The 22,218-nt window shown below is 52.1% G+C and overlaps 1 protein-coding gene across 3 annotated transcripts in view; it reads right to left on the bottom strand.

Moving 5' to 3' along the window:
• The window catches only part of LOC111159720 (solute carrier family 6 member 12), a 25,497-nt gene extending 8,228 nt beyond the window's left edge, over positions 1-17,269 (bottom strand). For 2 of the 3 annotated variants that reach the window (XM_022522285.1, XM_022522287.1), the window contains exons 1-8: positions 17,257-17,269; positions 15,944-16,028; positions 13,658-13,920; positions 7,801-7,935; positions 4,693-4,833; positions 3,987-4,074; positions 2,779-2,911; positions 1,390-1,524 (exon numbers count right to left, since the gene is read on the bottom strand). In XM_022522285.1, the coding sequence (XP_022377993.1) occupies positions 1,390-1,524; positions 2,779-2,911; positions 3,987-4,074; positions 4,693-4,833; positions 7,801-7,935; positions 13,658-13,920; positions 15,944-16,028; positions 17,257-17,266 (990 nt within the window). In that variant the 5' untranslated portion in view covers positions 17,267-17,269. Of the gene's footprint in view, positions 1-1,389; positions 1,525-2,778; positions 2,912-3,986; positions 4,075-4,692; positions 4,834-7,800; positions 7,936-8,636; positions 8,694-13,657; positions 13,921-15,943; positions 16,029-17,256 lie in introns of those variants that run through there. The other variant, XM_022522288.1, reaches the window with a different exon arrangement.
• Positions 17,270-22,218: the final 4,949 nt, after the last annotated feature.

Raw genomic sequence — 22,218 nt, 5'->3', positions numbered from 1 at the left:
GGGGATCGAGCCCCGCATCGGGCTCTCTGCTCAGTAGGGAGCCTGCTTCCCTTCCTCTCTCTCTGCCTGCCTCTCTGCCTACTTGTATTCTGTCTGTCAAATAAATAAAATGTTTTTAAAAAATTAATTAATTAATTAATTAAAACAACAAAATGATACTATTTTGATCTCTCAAATTAGATCAAAGTTTAAAGCAAATTATTATGGAATCTTATGGGCCCTGGAGGAAAAAAGGGTGTCCTGCAATACTGGTGGAGAAAGTCTCCATTTCTCTAAAGCCAGTACGTTTCAAGAAACTTAAAGGCACATGCTCTTGGACTTAGTGATTCCAGAGGCTGTCAGGAAATAATCAGAGATGTGGTCCAAGATCTAAACACAAGGTGTCCGTTGCAGCTAAATATGTGACCATTTGAAAAACAAAAAAATGCCCGGATGCCTGGGTGGCTCAGTGGGTTAGGCCTCTGCCTTCGGCTCAGGTCATGGTCTCAGAGTCCTGGGATCGAGCCAGGGATCCCTCTGCTCGGCAGGAAGCCTGCTTCCTCCTCTCTCTCTCTCTTCCTGCCTCTCTGCCTATCTCTGTCTGTCAAATAAATACATAAAATCTTCAAAAAGATGCCTGACCTAACTGTCCAAGAATAGGAGCAGGTTGATGACACCTGCTCCACGTGTAAGTGCTCAGAGGACACGGAGCCTGTCCGTCATGCGCACTGTCCGCTCCGTTCTTAGAGCACTACCTGGCCCTTGATGGGTCCTCATGTACCTTGAATGTACCAGAATGTAGCTTGATGGGTACATTCTGGGTGGATGAGTGACTGAATGGGTGATAGATGGAGGACACAGTGTAGGCAAGTGTTTAAAATGACATTTACAAATGAATTTAATAATATGGAAAATGCTTACAATATAATTTAAATGAAAAAAGATATATTTCTACAGAATTATCTCAACTATGTTAAAACACACACACATACACACACACAACTAGAAGAAGACTTGGAAGGAAATCTAAAATGCTCATAGAGAAACAGCTAATGGTGGTATTTCAAGAGATCTTTAATTGTTCTCCAGTGGGGATACGTTGCCTTTATTTTTTTTTTTAATTTTTTAAAAGATTTTATTTATTTATTTGACAGAAGGAGAGCACAAGCAGGTGGAGGGGGAGCAGCAGAGGAAGAGGGAGAAGCAGGCTCCCCACTGAGCAGGGAGCCTCATGCAGGGCTCGATTCCAGAACCCTGAGATCATGACCTGAGCCAAAGGCAGAGGCTTAACCGACTGAGTTCCCGATATACTGCCTTTAAACCAAAAGAAAAGCAACCAGAGATTTTCAAAAGTACGGCTGTGGTTTGGGGAGGGAGACAGCAGGGAAAGGTCCCCAGCACAGCTCCTACCTGGGGGTCCTTGAGGCGAAGCAAATCGGGCTTCAAGTAATAAATGATGCCCTCAGAGGCTCCGGGAAGGGTGACGCCACGGATCAAAAGGATAATCAGCATCAGGTAGGGAAACGTGGCCGTGAAATAAACAACCTGCAGGGAAGCATCCCCAGGTCACTCCTGCTGGGGACACAGATGCCAGGAGGTGCCACGGAACCTCCGGCTGTCCTCCTGTCACTCCTCCTCAGGCAACAAGAGCGGCCCCCAGCTCAGCGTCAGACGCCTCCTTAGAGACACCAAGAGGGGTGAGCACCCGTAACTCTCCACAGCTTCCTTACAATTTCTAGCGGGTCTTGGGCTGCGAGGCCGGTGGAGTGTGAGATGCACACCAGCAGGGCAAGGACGGAAGAAGGGAGGGAGAGGCACAAGCTCCCAGCCAAAACATTTCAAAGGCTATCTTAAAATCCGGAATCTGGTCTCCCGGAATCCTGGCTGTTCTCCTTGTGCCCCCTGGTGAGGGTAGGTCTCGGAGACAGAGGGGGAGCAGATCCTCACAGTGACCTGTGACAAAATTTACACTGTGCTTTTCCAGGCTTAAGGTTGGGGGAGCAGCAGTGGCCTGAGTTCTGGGATATGGAAACACTCCAAGGGGTCCACTCTGCCCCCTGACCGAGCTCAGCTCCTTGTCGGAGGTGACGGCAAGATCTGTGTTATTATCGCCATCACTAGTGTTATTATTATTACAACAATCCCGGGGATGGGGGGGGCTGCCCCCAGAACAGGCTAATTGGTGCAGTCAGTATCCTGTCTATTCCTGGCTTTTTTAAAAAGCATGAAGCCTCAACCTCAGATTTCCTGGGTTGGAAATAATGGCTCCAATTTGAACTCTCTACACACACAATAAGCCACTGTTGTCCATTCTTGGCTTGAACCCCTTTGACGATTGGAAACTCACCACCTCAAAGACAGTTCTGTTTGCTGGTTCATACCACATACTACAAAAAGCAAGTCATAAAAGTGTACGATGCTAATTGTGTCATGTACACACATAATTAATACAGATGGACATAGACACACACATAAAGGAAACTAGAAGGCAATACAACGAAACATTAATGGGGATTCGTAGATCCAAATGGCCGTCATGCTGGCTGGTACAGTGATTAAGGGGACTTCTAGGTTTCTTATTTCGATCTGTACGTTACTTACGTAAACGGATCTTTTATAATCATATTGAAAGAGAAAGTCTTTCCTTGTACTGAGTTAAACTCTTCTTACCATTTCCCCTGTTCTCACCTTACCTCTCCCTTACACTACTCTTTCTTTCACTTCTCCAGGGGGACTCTGTGAGTGTCCCCAGGGCTTCTGGGGGCCGGAGAGAGCTTACCAGGGGCCAGAACACCTCACCTTGCCCGTGGTCTTGACCCCCTTCCAGATGCAGAAGTAGCAGATGATCCAGGCAAGCAGGAGGCACAGGGCCAGCTCCCAGCGCAAGGCCCCCAAGTCATGGATGCCTGAGGTGATGCCCAAAACACGTCTCCTGAGGATGGAAAAAGAATTAATAACCAGGTGGCAGGTGAAAGGGGACAACTTGGTGTTTGTCTTCAAGTCTCTTGATTCTTAGCGCTGACCCCACAGATCTCATGTTCCAGGCTTCCCCTCCCCATCCCGCTGCACCCCCCCACCCATGGCCATGCCATGTTCCCACCTGTGGTCTGTATGCCCCTGCTGTTAGAAGACCAAATCACGTAATCCCATAGGTATCTTTGTCTTTCTAACCATCCAGCTTTCTCTGTTGTACAGAGAGAGATAGAGAAAGAGAGAGAGAGTGAGGGTGGTAAGTAAGGCATGGACGAGCAGATGGAGAGTAGATACTTACACGGGCAGGTTGAGATACAAGTGCATGGGTATCTAACAGGGGGGCTAACTGTGTTTTAGCACCTGAAGAGCGCAGGGAGCAGTGGAAATGTGTGCACGTAAGTGTTGGTGGATGTGGGAGCTTTGGGTGACATGGGGACACACAAGTGTGCGGGTGCAGGCAGACACGTGTGAGTGTTGGTAAATACGTAAGGGTATAGGCGGACCTTTGTGGGCATGAAGCTGGACACGTGTGGGCATAGTCACGTGGGAGGGTGTAGGTGCGAGTATGGGGTCTGTCAATCTCTGTGGTACCAATACGATCACCTTGGCCCACTTCAAGCTACCCACATGACATCCCTGAACACGGAGCTGGGGAGTGATGGGCACCACCTGCTCTTGCGAGCCGGGGCAGACCATTGGCCATGCGCCAGGGGACACATGTCGGTAGGAATGAAGGTGTAGGTAGATCCTTGGGGGGTGGGGTGGATTGGTGCAAGGCAACAAGATGACACGGGTAAATGTGTGGGCCTGGGCGGACACAGGTGGACTCAGGGTCATTGGGAGTGTGTCAGTGGATGAGTCCGGGTAGATGCGAGTGTGCCCCCAGGTCCCAATGATGTGCAGGTGGGGGAGGTGGGTAAGGGCTGGAGAGTGTGCGCAGAAAGGCTTAAACCCTCCCTCCAAGTCCCAGGTCTCGGACATCCACATCTCCCGCTTGGGGCCCCTGGCACATGGCATCCAAACCCAGCACCTACTCCCAGAATTCCATGACAGGCGAGGTGAAGTTCTCGGAGGGGGTGGCTGTGCGGGCTCCCGAGCGGTTCAGGAAGTCCATGCAGTGCTCTGTTGGGGACAAGGGGGGCTGGGCGTCAGCTAGGGACCAGAGGGGGAGAGATGCCCTGACACTCTGGTCCTCTCCGACCCTCTGACCTTACAGCCTGGCGGTCCCCATCATTCCCGATCCCAAGAGCTTCCCTCAGAGCCCCCATTTCCTAGGAGTTGACCACCCAGGCCATTCATGGGACCAGCCCCCCTCCCCGTGTGCCTCATACAGCTCTTGTTCCAGGGAATCTGGCTGTGCCCTGGCCACCCCGCCCACCAACCTCTGACACAGACCTCAGATCCCTCCTCTGCCCCCATGACTGGCCCACTGTCTCTCCACTCAACACACAAAGGGACTGTGTCCTGCGCCTGCTCTTCGCCCCAGATGGGCTGCTGTTCCCATGATGGGTTCCTTCTCATCCTTCAGCCCTCAGCCATCAATTTTCCTCCCGCTGTTGTCGGGTTTCTGCTGCTTCTTTCACCCGGTGTAATTTGTAATTATTTGATTAATTGGTCTGTTTCTCCCACGAGACCGTAGGCTCGGGGAGGGCTGGGGCCGCATGGCTTTTGCTCGCCCTTGGGCGTCTAGTACATCCAAGCTGGGAGAGGCCCCAGCCCAGCGGCCGAAACAATGGATACCTGTGTTCCAGCTATTGGTACAGGTTGTCCAGGGCAGCTCAGAGGTAAAGGAGCTGAACAGGTAAAAGAGGGCCCAGGCGAGGATAACGATGTAGTAGATGTTCAGATAGGACTCGATGACCACAGATGCCAGACCGATGCCTGTTGGGGGTGGGGGAGGAATGGGGGAGCAACAAGGAGAATCCAAGAGATCAAGTTAGTCCAGCAGAGCCGCACGGAAGCCTCCTGCAGTGGCTGGCCAGGGATTGGGTGCTACCCGAAGAGACTCACCACATCTGTTTATTGGCCTGAGAAGCCACAGACAGCACATTTTTCTAAGAAACCCAGGCTACAGAACACCACGGTTTGCATTCTTCCAGTTTTGCAATACATGTTTGAACGTATATCTTCTTTTTAATTTTTTTTCTCCTTATGCATAATTTACTTAACTTACATTCCCCCCCACCTTTTTAATGAGATAAACTCTGGAAGGATTGCCATCCAAAAGCTCCCTGTGGTTCTCTGGGTGATAAGATTTTAGTTCACTTTTTTAAAGTTATTTTTTTTTCCTTTTGTCCATCTGCATTCTCTAGTTTTTCTATGACAGTCACGCATGACTTGTAAAATGAAAAGGGGCAGGAAGAACAGAGGAGTTATCTTTTGCTCAAGGTAAGAGCAAAGACCTAAAGAAACCGGCAAAGAAGAAAAAAAGAAAAAAAAAAAAAGGAGAAGTGGTCACCGTGGAGAACCGGGAGCCTGAGTGGGTCTCAAAATGCCAGCTCACAGGGGAGCGAGGGGCAAGAGTGTCCCCAGAGGCGCGACCTGTGCACCCAGGTCTGACACAGGGGAGCAGTCTGGAGGCTGGCCGTGGGGCACCCCTCCCGCGCTCAAACCAGGGCTGGGAAGGAGCAAGGGCTGGCACAGTACGCCCCCCCACTCCCCCCTTCCCGCCCCGCCTGCTCCTGCAAACGTGGGATCTTTTCCACAGTCATTTTAAAAGTAACACGTTGCCAGGGCGGCCGTTAGTCCCGAGGTGCAAAAACTGGTGGAGAAGTGGGCGCGGTGCCCTGCCAGGGCCTGCCTGTTTGTCCTGAGTCCCAGCACCCCCCACCCCCGGGGCCCCAAGTCCTGGAGATTCGGCTGGTGGCCCGGGAAGCCGGTGCTCCAGAAGGATTTAATAAAGCAAAACCCAGAGGCAGGTCGGAAAATCAATGCCAACTGTCCACAAAACCTGCCCTTGGCCAGGTGACTGTCCACAAAACCTGCCCTTGGCCGGGCGAGCCCACCCTGATTGTCTGTTCCCGCGGGCCTGGCCACCTCGACTGGAGGCCCCCCATGTTTTCCTGCGTTTGGGTCTCCGCACAGCATGCAGGCGTTGTGGGGGGGGGCGCCCTCAAGCGACCCGCTGGGGCCTCTGGAGGGATGGGGGCGGGGGCTGCTGATGGCGGGGAGGGTCCCCGGGGAGCCCCGCGGCCCGGCAGTTCTGAACGCGCGCACACAGACACTCCCAAACAAGCGGCCACTGTGCAGCCACTCGTCTCCACCGCCGCCGGAACGCGCTGTGCTCCCACCGCCCAGTAAGCACCGACCTGACCCAGGAGGAGGCAGCGCGCAGGGCGGGTGGGTGGTGGTGGTGGTTTGCCCCATCTCTGAAGGGAGGGATGATCTGGGGGGGTGGAGGAGAAGGAAGCTTGTGCCTCTGTGTAAATTGAGGGGGAGGGAGGGTGAGCACAGGGTGTGTCCTCCCGTATGGGGAGGGTGATCTGTGGGGTTGGCGCCCTTAGCAGATGGAGGGCAGGTAGTAAGCAGCCTTGGACCCTCCCACCAACATAGGTGCACACACCTTGAATGCATCTCTCCCTGAGACCCCAGGCCTCAGGGTCTGTCTCTTCTACTTGGAAAAGAGGGAAGGAGCAGCAATCCTTCCCTCCAACCCCCATCCAATGATCGGTTTGCTCACCCTATCTGCAGTGACCCCCTTGGAGAGTTAGTAGATACCTGCGGGAGATTCGTCCCTGGATCCTAGGGATAGAGCCCAGCTGTGTGGGATATTAGGCGACCCCTGGGGTCCAGAGCAGAATGCTGAGAAACTACTCTGGCTGAAGCCACAGCACTCCAGCAGGACCCGGCCCTCGTGAGTAGAAAGGTGTGCAGGCCAAGCTTTGCCCTACCCCAGCCCCTTACTGCTGCTCCTCCAGAGGTCCCATGGGTGCCCCAAGAGGAATCTACTAGCCCCAAACTAGCCTGGTCCCTACAGCCAAACCCCCAGTCAGTGGTCAGGTTCCCAGCCTGTTCAGGAACCAGTAATTTCCCCCCATGGCCACCTCTGCCCAGCCTACCAAGCTGGGCAGTAACCCCAGATAGCCCAGTCCCTGAGGCTCTCAGAGATGGATGTGAGGGAAAGAGTCCTCTCCTCATTTCACATAGGCCAGGAACCCCTCAGAGACAAAGGTTGGGTTTCCCAATGGCCCCTGGGGCACTGGCCCAATCAACTAAAAGTGGAGTGGGGGAAGGACACCCCAAGCTGCTCACATTAGCCAGCAAATCCACAGAGAGAACAGGAGCTGTCCCTAACCGAATCCCTAACCTAACACAGGAAATAGCGTGAATTTTCAGCTCGGGGTGACCTGGGTTCAAATCCTCAGTGAATGATCTCATTTTCTCATCTACAAATAACTAAGTGAGTTATTACTAGAGGATCCGATGAGGAAATGCACGTAAAGTTCTTACTTGAGCCCCAACATATAGCAGGCTCAGTAGTTGTTAGCCGTCGTCATTGTCGTCGTTACTATGGTTATGGGCCTCGGTGGCATGTCTGCTGCCGTGCCGTATACACAGAACAACTTTTCAGGAAGCTGAGGAAGATGAACCTTCACAATTCCTCACTGGCAAGGACCCCTTCCTGGCTCTGTATCTAGTTTTGCAGTGGTGATTTTGTATCGTCTTTCTTGAGGAGTGCCTTCCTCCCCAGGATCTATAAGTTTTGGGCCCCCCAAAGTCCGATGACACTTCCTCGTGTCCCCCACAGTAGATGAATAAGAAGGTGGTGGCGGGGAAGGAAAGGGGAGGAGCGGCGGAGGCATGGACTCTCTTGGGGGCCCTGGTAGGAGGGCAAAGGGGAACACTCACCCTGGAGAAGGGGGCAGATCTTTCTCCAGGCTGTCACACTGCCTTGGCTGGTGTACTGGCCCAACGCCACCTCCAGGAAGAACACCGGGATGCCACAGGTGAAGAAGAAGATGAAGTAGGGGATGAAGAAGGCTCCTGTGGAAGAAGGGGGGCAGGGGCTGAGTCCTCGACCCGTCTGGGAGACCAGCGTCCCACTACTCAGCATCTGTAATCTCCTTCCCCACCCTCCCAGGGGCCCACGTCGGCTTCCTCCTGTCTATGAACAGGGACGGGCAGAAATTTTCAGTCTGAACCCCTCCCCCCCGGGATAGGAAAGACCTTAGAAGAAAAAGGAGTGAACATTTAGGTGGAAATCCTAATAGATGCCCAATTCATTTTGTCAGTGTGCTTCACAAACTTAGTCTATTTATTATTTTTGGAACCGAAACATGTGTTCTGTATAATTTGATATGCCTGTTAAGTTATCAAGTGTGTTACATTTTAGAGAAAAACAAACACAGACACCTCAAAAAAATTATTTTTCCTCTAATAATTTTCAGATTTTTCCCCCCCCTATACCAGGCCCGGATCCGAACTGGGGTCCCAGCAGAGAAGGCCTTTCTGCTCAGGCCAATTCTCCGGTGCGGGGGTTTCAGCAGTCATGTGATTAGGTGCCGACCCACGGGAGGCCAGGCCAAAAAAGCATCCAGCAAAGTAGTGAATTTGGAGACAACCCTAAGCCACCAATGCCCACTTCAGTCTCTAAGACATATACGTCACCTCAGAAGTGTACCCGGGGGTGAACGGATTATTGTTTTCTGCACCAAAATAATCCTTAGCACTTATGGAGTGCTTACTGTGTGTGAGGCGTTCTTCTAAACGCTCCACCATCATCCAAATTCTCACAGAACCACCTCCCATGGGGCAGGTACCATTGTTATCCCCATTTTACAGAGGAAGAAACTGAGACACCAAGCCAGCTGGTCTGATCCTGAGTCTGTGTTCTTACCCAAGTCATCCACCTTACTGTGTAGGAAAAATAGAAAGTACAAAGGGGGGAAAAAGGGAAAAAAAAAACATTGTATAGCCTTCCAATAGTCTTATAAACACACACACACACACACACACACACACATATTTCTCTTTTTTTGGCAAAAATGAGTACCTGCTATACATTCCTTGATAACCATTTAAAAACATATCATGAACCTATTATACCAATAAATGTAGACAGCATCATTTCAATGGCCGTGTTATATTCCAGCATAAGCATCTGTCCTAGCTCATCTCATCCGTACCTCCACTGACCTCTGGTTGTTTCACTGCAAACTCCACTGTGATCTGCGGTCCACATCCTTGTGCATTTAGCTAACTGGCTCCTTCGTATAAATTTCCAGTAGATGAATTGCTTTATTTGGTGGTAAAATACATGTAACATAAATTTTACTTTTTAACCATTTTTAAGTGTACGGTACAGTGGCACTAAGTACATTCACATTGTTATCCAATCACCACCACCATCGGTTTCCAGAACCTTCTCAGCCAGCCCAATCTGAAACTCCATTAAACACTACATCCCTATTCCCCGCCTCTCCCTGGGCCCCTGGTAACCACTGTTCTACACCTTCTCTATTGTTTTTCTAGATATCCCACATAAGAGGAATCATACAGTACTTATGTTTTTATGTTTTTGTCTGGCTTATTTCACTTAGCTTCATGTCCTCAAGGTTTCTCCATGCCTTTCCACATTTTGAGGCTGAGTAATATTCCCTCGTGTGTATATATCACATTTTGTTTATCCCTGTGTCCATTGATGGACGTTTGGGTTGCTTCTACCCTTGGGGCTTGAACACTTTTTAAAAGTCTTTGACGTGCATTTCCAAATGGTCCTCCCAGCCTCTCCTACCCATCTGCACTGCCAGCAGCAATATGAGAGTGAAGGAGAAGGATCTGTAAGACTTCTGGGCCCTCTAGAGCCACGGCAGCCAGTAATTCTCCAAGTCCTGAAGTCCTTTGTAACCCCAGCTTTGCCTGGAGCAACACCCCTGACTCCAGGTTACGTGGCTTAGTGGGTTACAGGGGTGAGGCTGAGGGGCAGTGTGCGGGGCTCTCCCGGAGGGTGCTTTACTGGAAGTCTGTGGTGGCATGTGACTCATGGGCCCCTTCCTGCTGGCTGTGTGGAGGTCCTTCCCTCTCCGGAAGGAGACGGCCTCAGCCCTACCCTTGGCTATGTAGACTTCTGCCCCACTGAAACTGAGGAGAGCTCAGGAGGTCTGGAGCTGGGCCACGCTCAGGCTGAGTCGGCCCAGGCCTGGGCCACGGCAGGCAGTGGGAGGAAGTTGGTCCTGGAGCGCCTACAGGCATCCATTCTTGGCTTTCTCCCTGGGTTTTCAACACACTATCACTGTAAACATCCACCTCTCCAATGAACATCTGAGAATCCTCACTCGGGAAGGCTGACCTGGCCCACAGTTCTCTTGGCATCTGCCCAGGCTCTGGGCCCGAGCAGCTGGGTGAGGCCCCCCAGGGATCTGTGAGGACGGGATGACTCAAGATGTGTTTAAAGTCTCCCTCCCTTTGCTCTAAGGTATGCCTTATTATCTCTGCCAAGCACTCACTCCTGAACCACTAACAGTTTGCAAACTCAGGAGTCATAAAATTCTCTTTTGGGGTGAACCCTTTTTTGATGATGATTTAATTTGGCGACACCCTGGTTTTTTTTGTAACCAAAGACATGATTACACCAATAACACTATTTTTTTCATCCCTCTTGAAAGATTTTCCTCTATAGAACCGTTGGTTGACTAATTATCAATTCATTATGAACTGATTAATAGATCAGCAAAAACTATATTTAATAGCTTTAAAAAAAATTTTTTTTTTTAAAGCCAGTCAGACTGCCCCCTGTGGTTCTTCATGTGGAAGCTTGACTACCCTATGTTCTCCTACAAACAGACCCGGAGAGCTTGTCTGGAGGTTCTAGAAGGGGAACGTTGCTACTTCTATACCCTCCTATACAGAAGAACGGCCCTCTTCTCTCGGGAAAGGTTGTCTCTTCAGACCAAGCAGGCAGCTTCGGGAAGGACGCATGTGGAGTGGTGAGGGACAAGGGGACACCCGCCTGGACTTCCAGATCAGCCGAATCAACCCTGGTGACCAATGAGGTGAAAGATGTCGCAGCCAGATCGCCCTCACATCCTAACTGCTAACAAAGGATTTATGGTCAGCTCGAGAGAAACCCTGTTATCACAGCAAGTTCATAAAATTCTAGCCTAAAGCAAAAAGTTGACACTTGAGTTGGTCGGTGAAGTAGTGTTCCCATGTAGATCCATCATTACGTTGTCTGAAATAAGGAAAACTACATGCCTATTTCCTGGACCCCCAAAGACCAGTGACCTCAGATTGGGACCCCTGACCTTGCTCAGTCCCTCATGTGTGGGGAAATAAGGGAGACAGGAGAGAGGGGTGGTGAGGTGTCCTCCCCGGGTACTTAGGTTGGGACAGAGCTGACATGAGTACCCAGACTCCGCCCAGCAGCTGCGTTCTGGCACCGCCTCTTCACGGATCACCCAGGCTCAGCCCGGTGTCCCTGCTCACTGTCCTACGTGCTCGCCTTCCCACACCACCCCATGGCCAGGACCGAGGTCACAGCCAAGGGCAGCCACCAGGCGGGACACCTGTGGGTACCTGAACCCGAAAACCTGTCCCCTGGACCCTCTTTCTCCCTCCTTTTCAGATGGCAGGGCGAGTAATGGGCGAGCCAGGAGCCAGGCAGCCAGGGTGCACAGCTCCCAACCACTTCTACGATCTTGGGCAAGTCACAAAACATCCCAAGGAGCCTCTGTGTGCTCTGTGAAATGAGGGCTCAGCCTCCATCATCTTTAGCTAGAACACGAATGCCTTGCATGTCCGTGAAATTGGCCTGGGACAAAGAAACAAGTCACCACCCCTACCACTTCTCCCCGCCTCCCCTAATCTCTGGCCAGCATTCACCCCCACTCCACAGCCTCGCCCCATAACCCTCACATGCCAAGAAACCCCATTCCTATTTCTTTGGAGTCATTAGTTCAAACACTTGGTAATAATAACTAAAAGGTTTGAAATACAGAACAAGGTACCTGGTAGATGCTCAGTAAATACCTGTCAAAGTAAATATGAAGGGCTTAGTTGGGTAAGCATCTGACTCTTGACTTCCGCTCAAGTCATGATCCCCTGGTCGTGGGACTAAGCACCATGTCAGGCTCTACGCTCAGCAGGGAATCTGGAGATTCTCTCTCTCCCTCTCAGCCCCTGCCCCCCTCTCCAAAATAAATAATCTTTTTTAAAAAATTAAATATGAATAGTGTTTAGAAGTACTTTCTAAACAATGATTATCCTTAAGTAGGAATGTTTCTTCTTTTTACCTTTCGGGAAAGTTTCAGGTTTCCCAATAAATGTGTACTATTTCCACAAGAAAGAATAAAGGTATTTTCAAAAAGCAATGATGAGGGCGCCTGGGTGGCTCAGTGGGTTGAGCCGCTGCCTTCAGCTCGGGTCATGATCTCAGGGTCCTGGGATCGAGTCCCGCATTGGGCTCTCGGCCTGCTTCCCTCTCTCTCTCTCTCTCTCTGCCTGCCTCTCTGTCTACTTGTGATCTCTCTCTGTCAAATAAACAAATAAAATCTTTAAAAAAAAAAAAAAAAGCAATGATGAATCTGTCCTGTCACAAATAAATTCATACAAATGGACACTTCTATTTGTATGAAATTGCTAAATAGGTAAACCCATGGTCACAGAAAGTAGATCAGCGATTGCCAAGGGCTGGCAGCGAGAGGGAATAGAGAGTGATTGCTAATGCCTTCAGGCCTTCCTTCTGGAATGAAGAAAATGTTCTAAAATCAATTGTGGTGATGGTTGCATAATTCTATGAATATGCGAAAAACCTTTAATTGTACCCGTAAAAAGATTGAGCTGGCCCCTTCCCACCATACCCCTGCTCATTTTTACTATCAGTGCTGAAAAATAATAAAATTATGTTTCTTTAATTTAAAAAAATCAGAGAGAAGGTCATATTCCTGTGCTCAAATTCTTCAACAGTTCCTATCTCTCTCAGAGCAGAGCCTACAGGATGTGAGCCCTGTTACCTCTCTGATCTCTTCTCCTACTCTTCTCCCCATTGGGCACTGCCCTCCTCACTGTTCTCCAAACAGGCCAGGTGCACTTTCACCGCAGGACCTTTGCCTTTGCTTTCCCCTCCTTTTGGAATGGTCTTCACCTGATCTCCATCCCCAAGACTCACTCCTTTACCTCCTTCAAGTCACATCCTCAACGCACGCTTTCCTGGGCACCTTACTTCACCTTTCAAACCCTTCCCCCGACGTCCCCCACCGCCAGCGACCCAGCATTCTCCAACCCCCATCCCTGCTTGGCTTCTCACCATTCCACCCCCTCGCCATTCAACATATCATGCATTTTACTTCTTTGGCTGTAGTCCGCACCCTGATCTAGAATATAACAACAGAATGTGTTCTGGACTAGATCTAGAACAGCACCTGGCACAGGGCAGGGCCATAATAATACCAGCTAAATCAATGGCTCCTATCAGCAACCGACGTTGTACACCATCATGAAGGACTATTATTATCCTGTCTTGTTACATACTCAGATTCCTCAGTCCTGCCCATGACCTCTGTTACCCTTCACCGTGGCCCTGGGAGGCAGCATCCCTCCTTCACGGCGGAGGACCCCCGAGGCATCGCCAGAGCTCAGACCCGGGCCCTCCGACTCCATCTAGCCTCTTTCCATTTCATCACACCGCCAGGCAGGAGGCACCAGGTAGGCCCTGCCTGGCGGTCAAGGCACAGCTCTCCCCACCATGCCTACCTCAAAATGAACTCACCACCTCCGTTTTTGTAGCAGAGATAGGGAAACCTCCAGACATTCCCCAGCCCAATGATCTCCCCGGCCACTGACAGCACAAACTCCATCTTGTTGGTCCACTGGCCCCGATCCTTCACCTGGTCCTCGCCTTCCTGGTTCAACGTCTCTCCCTCCTCAGGGAGCCAGGAGACCACAGGAGGCCCGTCCGCGGGGACTGTCACTTTTCTGTCCATGGCGACGCGATAGACCAGGAGGCCGCAGAGCAGGACGGTGAGACAGGTACTGCCAGATGGGGGGAGAAGGGGTGAGCTGTACCAACCCGATGCGCACCCTCCACCCCTGCTTTCTCCCTCCTAGGCTTTCATGATTGTCGGAACACGACGGTCACATTTCCCTTTGTTGGAATACGGTTTAATAATCGTCAGGGTGTTGCTTTTCTTCCCAAACTCTCAATGACATTTACACCAAAAGTTACACTTTGCTCTCGTGACTCAGAGAGCAAATAAGGAGCCGATCTTAGTTTGCCCATTTTGCAAAGGGGGAAATCCAGGCCTTGACAGATGAAGGGACTTGCCGATGACCGCATAGGAGTAGACTGGGAGGGAAAGGCTTGAGGTCTTTTATTCCGAGTCCCCTTCTGATATTAACAGCCAGCCACCATCCCCGCTTGCCCGTCTGCCCAGCTGTCCAGTGAATGGCACCTGCCCAGCCTCCAGCCTCCAGGCCAGAAGGGATCAAAGCCTGCCAGGGGTGACAGGAGGTCAAAGGGCAGGTGTGGCCCAGCTGACTGCATGGTCTTCCTCTGGCCGGTTGTGTGCTCATCCCTGTGCCAGGGAATCGATCAGCTCTGGGTAAATATGGGAGCCAGCTAGCTCTGGGAGTCTGATTGGGAGGGAAGGAGAAGGTGGGGTCTTTAAATAAGGTCAGAGGAGACCTGGGATTGGTGCCAGGACCAAGCACAGGCCTTCGAGGGAAACCTGGTTCTTCTCTCCCCGTTGTACCTCTGTCCTGAGAACAAGCAAGGGGTTCTGGCAGTCGATCTCAGAGCAACTCTCACTGGGGTGGGTGGTCTCCTCAAGGGAGACCCAGACGTGGCTAAGCATGACAGTAGGTTATTGACCTTCCTGAGTCCCTGCTCTCCTAAAGAACCCAGAGCTCCCTGGACTGCCAGAAAAATGACGTGGCCTCCCTCGGTTTTACTCTGCCCCTATCGCTGTCCATTTGTCAACCTCCAGGAGACAAATTGCGGCACCGTGGTGTCATACCTGGAGTCCTTGTTTGCCTTCCCCCCTCCCCCACACACAGCCACCCTGAGGCCACCTCCGCCTTGGCTCCCAGGGAGCTGCCAGGAGGAGGGGTCTGGGCTCCAGGGGGAAGTACCCACACAGCGCCCCTCACCTCTGGGGGGCGCTGGGGGAGTCAAAGTGACGCGAAGCTACCAAGTGCTCCTCCAAGGCTCCAGGGAAACACAAGGGATTCTTTTTACTAAAAGAAGCGTCTGTGTTTATTTGTTGGTCCTTTTAACCCAGGCAACAGCCCAAGCCCAAGTCAGTTAGAAGGGCGTGGCAGGAGCCATTTGAGGTTATGGAAATTTTTGAAGGTGACTTGGAGGGTACGGGTTATCCCAGGAACGGGAAAGCCTGTCGGGGTTAGATTCTGGTATGGGGACCCACTCACAGGTTTCCACGGCAAGTTCAGCCCAGGAAGAAAGATGAAGAGAGAAGCACCTACCGGAAATCAGAGGTCTCCAGCCTCCCATGTAAGGGAGGAGGAGGGAAGGAAGGGAGGGAAGAAGGCTTCCAGGTTCAGAGGAGACCGTCGGACCCTGGGGGCTGGGGGAGGCTTTGAGAACCAGTGTCAGGTTGGAAGAACGAGGCAATTTGGCCCCGGGGAAAAGAGTTGGTGCTACTTGAACCAATGGTAGATGGTAGACATTGCTACAGAATTGGGGCTTAGGCACCCAGAGGAGTGGGCCCGGAATCGTTATCAGACAGATGAATGGATGAATTAATTAATTAAAAAACATTAACAGAAAAAAGCACCGGACAGGAAACCCAAGGTCTAGTCCATTCCTAGCCAATAATAACATTAATAAAAGTTTAACATTTGACTAATCCTTGTGCCCCAAACCTAGACTTCTTCAATACATTATTAAATTTCATCCTCATTAAAATCTTTGAGTAGGTATTACTACGAATTCCATTTTATCAATGAGGAAATGAAGTTCAGAGAGATGAAGGGACGGGACTCGACACCCTGCAAGTGTTCAGTAAAAACAACTTTTGAATGATCTGAAGGAACTTACCAATACAATAAGTGATGGAGCCGAGTCTCTAACTTGCTGTGTGACCTTAGGCAACTCACACGTCCTCTCTGGGCTCTAAGTCTCCCTGGAAGAGAGAATGAGCCCTTCAACAGGGGTGCCGGGAGGGTAGGGGATAAAAATAAGCCTTTTCTTGCCAAGCCATAGTGTAGCTTAGCTCAGGGTGAGCCCAAGCACAAAGGTCTCCAAGGGCGAGGTCAGGGGACAAGCCTTCCTGTTCTCGGACCAGAAGCACCACGTGAGGGCCAAGCTGTCTGCAAGAATGGGAGGAGGAGAGACCTGGTGGGGACAAGGAGTGAGTGAAGGGAAGACCAGAAGCGAGTGCAGAGTGGGGAAGCAGATCTCAGAGCCCAGTGTGGGCACAGAGTTTGGGTTGTGCCGGGATGGGGGAGACCAGAAGAGAACACATTGATGAGCTGATACTGATGGAACGTATTTTTTTTTTTTAAGGTTACTGGAAAGATCATAATTTATGGGTTAGAGTGAAAAACCGGAATGGCAGAATGAAAGCATGAGCATGTGGAAAGGGAAGCTGGCCCCGAGCCATGGCAAGTCAAGAGGAAACAGTGCAGCAAGTGGGATTCAAGTTAGACTCAGGGAAGAAATGTCAAGGCAGAGGTCAGACATAAACACAAGGTCAGAGCTCTCTTGTGGGGGTTACTTTTAAAAGCCAAAAGGATGGCCTGCCCCCCTACCCTTTTCACCCCGTCCCCACTGTGCCCTTCTGCCCCTAGCCCACTAGCGAGGAATAAACAAGTGCTATCCACAGTCAAGGTGACTTCCAGAGATCTCCCCCTTCCCAAGATCTCCCCGTCCCAGCCCTGCCACCTCTCTAGCCCCTAGAACCCGCTTCCCACCTCTGCTAAGCTGGAGCAGGGTGCGGAGGGACAGGCATTGGAGCTCACCACACGTCAGTGCCCTCCAGAAGCAAAGACACCTACACCCACACAGGGCTCAGTGCTGCCCATGGAGGAAATCTTCAGGAGGCTAGCAAGTCCAAAATTAACCGTTTACAGGAGCTGGGCATGGGTCAAGTTCTAGGAGGAGGAGGTCCGGTCAGGGTCTAGCAGAGGACCAGACAGGTGGAGAAATGCTGCTCACCACCATGCCGCTGGGATCCCAGCTTGGCCCCATCACCCTCCCAGTCCAGCACAGGAACAGCCCAGCCCCAGACCCACCGTGGAGTGGCAGCACGGGATGCCCCAGCCCCTGCTTCAGCCCACACCCACATACCAGTTCCCATTTCCGTACACACACTGGTGCCATTCCCGTCACGTCCCTTTGCACACACATACCTGTGTGCATGGCACCAAAACCTGACTCCGGCTAGTCCTTCACACCCTGTGGGCTGCCTGGTTCAGCTTGTGGCCGCCCGCCCCTCCCCGGGGCTCCCTTGTTGCCCTCCTCTGGCACAAGCGTGCCCACGCCTCCCCATAGCCTCAGCTGGGGCAGCTTCCTCCTTCTGAGAGACACTTGTCGCCCTGCTTGCCCTGCTCAACCCGTGGGGGAGGGAGGGAACCCCGCATCCACATGGCTAATTGCAGGTCACGGGTCTTCGGGAATGCCCAAGGTTTGTCCCGCTGCTCTTCCTTCCCATCTTACTGGGCACTGTCTGCTTTCCCTCCCTCTCTGAGTCAGGTGATCACCCCTCTTTCCCCCACTCCCTGGGGCTAGCCCCCCACCTCTGGACTTCCCCAGGCTTGTCCCTGAGCAACGTAGAAGCTGTGGGTGGCTTGGGAGAGCTAGGTGATGCCTCTAGTCCTAAGATTCCCCAACATCACACTTACCTTCTGCCCCAGTCTCTTATACAACAGATCCACACAATCCTACAAAATCTTGCCTCCCAAGATTCACCCCTCCAGCTCCTCTGAGGCACCTCTAAGGGACTGCGAAGACACAGCCTGTCCTTCACTTCCTGCTCACCTCAGTCCCGATCTTGGCTCCCGTGGTCAGCTCAGCTCCATGCCTCCGGTCCCCGGCACAGTCCCGGGGACGCCGCTTACAAGAATGCCCACGCAGCCAGGACTTGAGAGGGGAATCAGCTTCCACCTTTGCTCCTTCTCCTGTTCCTCCCAGCTCAGAATCCCATCTGAGTCGTCGTCCCGGGACTTCCAGACAGAAAGCGACTGTGTGTGTGTGTGCGCGTGTGTGTGCGTGCGTGTGTGCGTGCGTGCATGTGTGTGTGTGCTCACACACACCAGTGTATTGGGAAGTGAAGGGACAGAGAAACACCACACGCAACAGGAGGGACTGAAGCCAAAAGTTTGTGCACCAGGATTACAACATCCAACCTCAGGAAGCCAAGTCCTCTGTCCCCAGTCCCCCACCCCCAGCTCCCTCCCTCTGTGGGTGCCCCCCCCCCAGCCGTCCCAGTGGACGCTGTCCCAAGACGACCCCTCCAGACGGCTCAGACTCCCATCTGACCACATCTCCCTCCTTTTGTCCCTCCCGCCTTCCCCCTCCTCACCTTGCCCCTCCAGTGCCAGCTCCTTCCGAAGGAGGAGATGAGGGTGTGCGGGGCAGGGTGCAAGCTTCTCTCACCAGAGTGGTAGGATGGGAGCCACCAACCCCCAGGCTGGAAACTGAGAACCTCAGGAGGGGAGTTGGCCTCACTGACGAGGGCTCAGGAGGAGGGTGAATCACGCGCTGGAGTTTTCCACCAAGTACCTGCCCTCTGTGGTTTCAAGGCAAGGCTCTGGACCTCACAACCATTACCCTTTGCCTTGGGATTTTCCTAGAGAAACTGCCCAGAGCATACCTCAAGAAGCCTAATCTAGAAAGGACACAGGTCTACAGTCAGACAAGACCTAAGTTTGAGCCCCTCCTCTGTTCTACTGGTAAGGTCAGCTAGGCAAGGGTCGAACCCCCAGTTTTCCCATCTGTAAAAGGGACAAAACAAGACCAACTTAACTTTTCACAATTAAAGACAATATGATAAATTGCTTAGGAGATTGTGGGGGGCTTCAGTAAGGGGTCGGGGGGTCAGTGGTGTCTGTTGTATGTCTTCTGGAAGCGGGAGCAGGGTTGGTGTGGCATCTGGTCCCCGGCAGCAATGATAAAGCTCTGGTGACCTCTCAGCACTAAGGCCCCTAACTGGGACTTGTCCGATCACCTGGCCCGCCATCAGCGACGATCCGGTACTTGTTGAATGAATGTGTGTGCCCCCTGCTTTGTGCTCAGTGAGATTATGCAGAGTGGGGTCCTCATCTCTGGTCCTGCACACGCCCCTCACGACGCTGGGTGCAGGACTGTCCCACGGTCATTCATTCAGAACAGCCCCCCAGGGCCTCTTTCAAGACAATGACGGTGATTTTTAAGCCCCGAGTGGTGTGGAGGGAGGGGAAGTTGTGGAGAGAAAGGGAAATTTCCCTCTGCATGAGCTTCCCCTTTGTATTTTCGACCCTCCCAGCAGGGCTGGGGTGTGAAGCGAGAATCTCAGTCTGTACTTTTCCATCAAGCAGACTCACTGGGTGCCTCGGAGGCCCCTCGCAGCATCTCCTGTGGGGTTCCCCAGCACAAGGAAGCCGGAGTGAGTCTCAGTTCTCAGACTTCTTGCCTCTGCGAAACCAGAAGGCAGACAGAGGGTCCGCCCTGGCAGAGCTTCCCATGGCCCCCCAGCAGAATTCATACCGCGGTTACCACTGCACTCAGCTGGGACGATGTGACCTGCGCTGCTGCATCTGTCCCGGCATGTTGGGTCCACCACGTGTCAGCCCTGGAGCCTAGTGCAGTGGGGACACCAAAGTCCATGAGATACAGGACAGCAGCGGCCGCTTTTCTGGAACAAAACACCCAGCCTCTCCACGAAGGGGAGCGAGAGGAAAGAGAATCACAGTAGGCAGAGGGGAAATTTCCTGGCTCATTCATTCATTCATTCAAAAATGGCATTTCATGCCTACAATGTGTCGGGCTTTCCACAAGGACCTGGGGTTACACAGGGACAAGCAGTCTTATCTCCTCTCCTTTGGCCTGGAGGGTAATAGCTGCCTTGTTGGCCCTGGACTCCTTTTAACTTTGAGCGCCCCCTTCTTCAAACCCCCTCACTCCGGCCCCTGCAGCTTCCCACCCCTAGTGGGTATTCAGACCAATTAGTAAATTCTTGGAGGCTAGAGACCCCCGTCTTTGCAAAAGGTAGGAAATCCCTGCATTACCTGGAAAGCCTTCCTAAGATGGTTTCCAAACTGGGAAGTGTCTGGAGACAAGAAGGAATATGGCTAATTGACTCGGTTATCTTGCCGCTGTGAGAACCGTGAACCCCATAAAATGTTCTCCTCCCCACCTTCATCTGAGCCCACGCTTTTGAGAGCCTGGCATGGAACCTGCTTCCTGAGCATCCAACTCTTTCTTGTCCCACTGCAGCGTCATTGTTTCCCAGACCAGAAATGTCTAAAGGATAGGGACGTGTTTCCTAATTCTTTGTTTCTGCCTTCAGCATTTAATACAGTGCTGGTTCAGAGGAGGCACTGGATGTTTATTGGATGGATGGATGGATGGATGGATGGGTGGGTGGATGGATGGAAGGAAGGAAGGATGGATGCAACTTGAGGGGAAAAAATTGACCCAGTTTTCCATTTTCTGGAAAGGCGCTGCCCTCCCGGATTCAGGGGATAGATTAGGGCTTGGGGGGCTCAGCTCCTGCATTTCTTGGACAATACCGCTTGTGTTGGGCAGAACCCTGGGACCCCAGGATGCAGAGTTATTCTGGGCCTCCTTCTCCATTGTCCACCACGCCCCAAATGCCCAGTTCAGGAAAAGGGTAGCCTTTTTTCTGGGCCCAACGCCACTTGATGCTGGGGGCTGAGGAGGTCAGCAGACTGCCAAGATGCCTCTGAACTCTTCCTGGGCTTTTGTGTTTCATGGATGGCCCAATGTGGTGGGGCAAGAGCATGGGGGGAAAAGGTGGATTTTCTCAAATGTGTCCCCATGGCAGCTCTCCCTACACTCTCCACTGGCCTCCAACAACACACTAATCTAGGTCTTATTATTTCCATTTTATAGAGGAGAAAATGAAGGTTCAGAAAGGTGAACTGACCCAAAGTCACATAGCAAATAGGTAAGAGGGCTCGGACCCAAGCCAAGACGGCAAGCCTCTATAAAGGAGTGCACTGGGCTGACTGTGAAGCATCTGAGTTGGTGTACATTTATCTGAGGGTGAGGAAGGAGGCATGTGCGAGGTCTGCGGTATGTGACCCAAGGCTCCAAGGCGGCCGGGTGGGCTCAGCGCCTTGCCGGTTCCTCCCTGTCTGCAAGGCCTCTGCTTGCAGCTCCGGGACGCTGTGTCGCTTCTCTCCATTCTATAATCACTTGCCCAGGCACCCCTGCACCTGCCTTTTGATTTTCTATTGTCGTCGTTGTTGTTTTAAGATTTATTTATTTATTTATAGCAGAGAAAGAGCGCGCATGCGCAAGGAGGCAGGGGTAGAGGCAGAGGGAGAGAAAGCCTCAAGCAGACTCCATGCCGAGCGCTAAGCCAGAGGACCACGACTCAGGGCTCAAACCCACTATCCCGAGATCATGACCTGATCCGAGACCAAGAGTGGGATGCTTAACTGACGGAGCTACCCACGCTCTCCTGTGCCTGCCTTTCTTCTCTAAGAGGTGGGGCTGCTAGGTCAGAGAGGTCCCCTTTCTTTTGTGTCTTCCTCCTCGAAGAACCGCAGGATCCAGTTTCTGCCCTTCCAGGCAGAGAAAGCAAATGGGACAGATAGCAACCCCTCCCCCACCATCTCCGTTAAAGCCAAGTGCAGGTATTCCTGCTCCGGTTCCCGACCCTGATGCTGACAAGGGGCTCTTCTCTCGCACCTTTGCCTGTCCCCACCCCCCCAGGTTATTAGAGCAGATCGCCCTCATTCATCCCCTCCAACTGGTTTAATGACCTCACACCGCTTGGCACTGAATGACTGAAAGGGCTCTCACACCCATGACCACATTTCACCCTACAATAGGACTGCATTTAGGTGGGGGCATGGTATTCCCTCCGTCAGAAACATGCAAAGTCTTCGGTTGCATGGGACTGCCATAAAAACAAGTTAAAGGCAGGTCAGGACTGGACCCTGCATCTCCTGAGCCTCGGGCCAATGGATTTTTTTCAGCTTGTATTAATGAATCTCCCATCTAGGATTCGAAGAGCCATCACCGGACTGCAGGCGGGCATCCCATCCCTGGCCTCACAGCAGCTTGCAATTGCGGTCAGATGGCTGGATCTGCACACCCTCAGTATGGCCTTCCCAACCTCTGCCCACACCTAAACCAGCAGC

Source organism: Enhydra lutris, unplaced genomic scaffold, assembly GCF_002288905.1.
Source record: "Enhydra lutris kenyoni isolate GAN:26980312 unplaced genomic scaffold, ASM228890v2 scaffoldscaffold69, whole genome shotgun sequence".
NCBI classification, from domain to species: domain Eukaryota; kingdom Metazoa; phylum Chordata; class Mammalia; order Carnivora; family Mustelidae; genus Enhydra; species Enhydra lutris.
The sequence above is the reverse complement of the archived record's forward strand: the minus strand, read 5'-3'. Positions and strand labels throughout refer to the sequence as shown.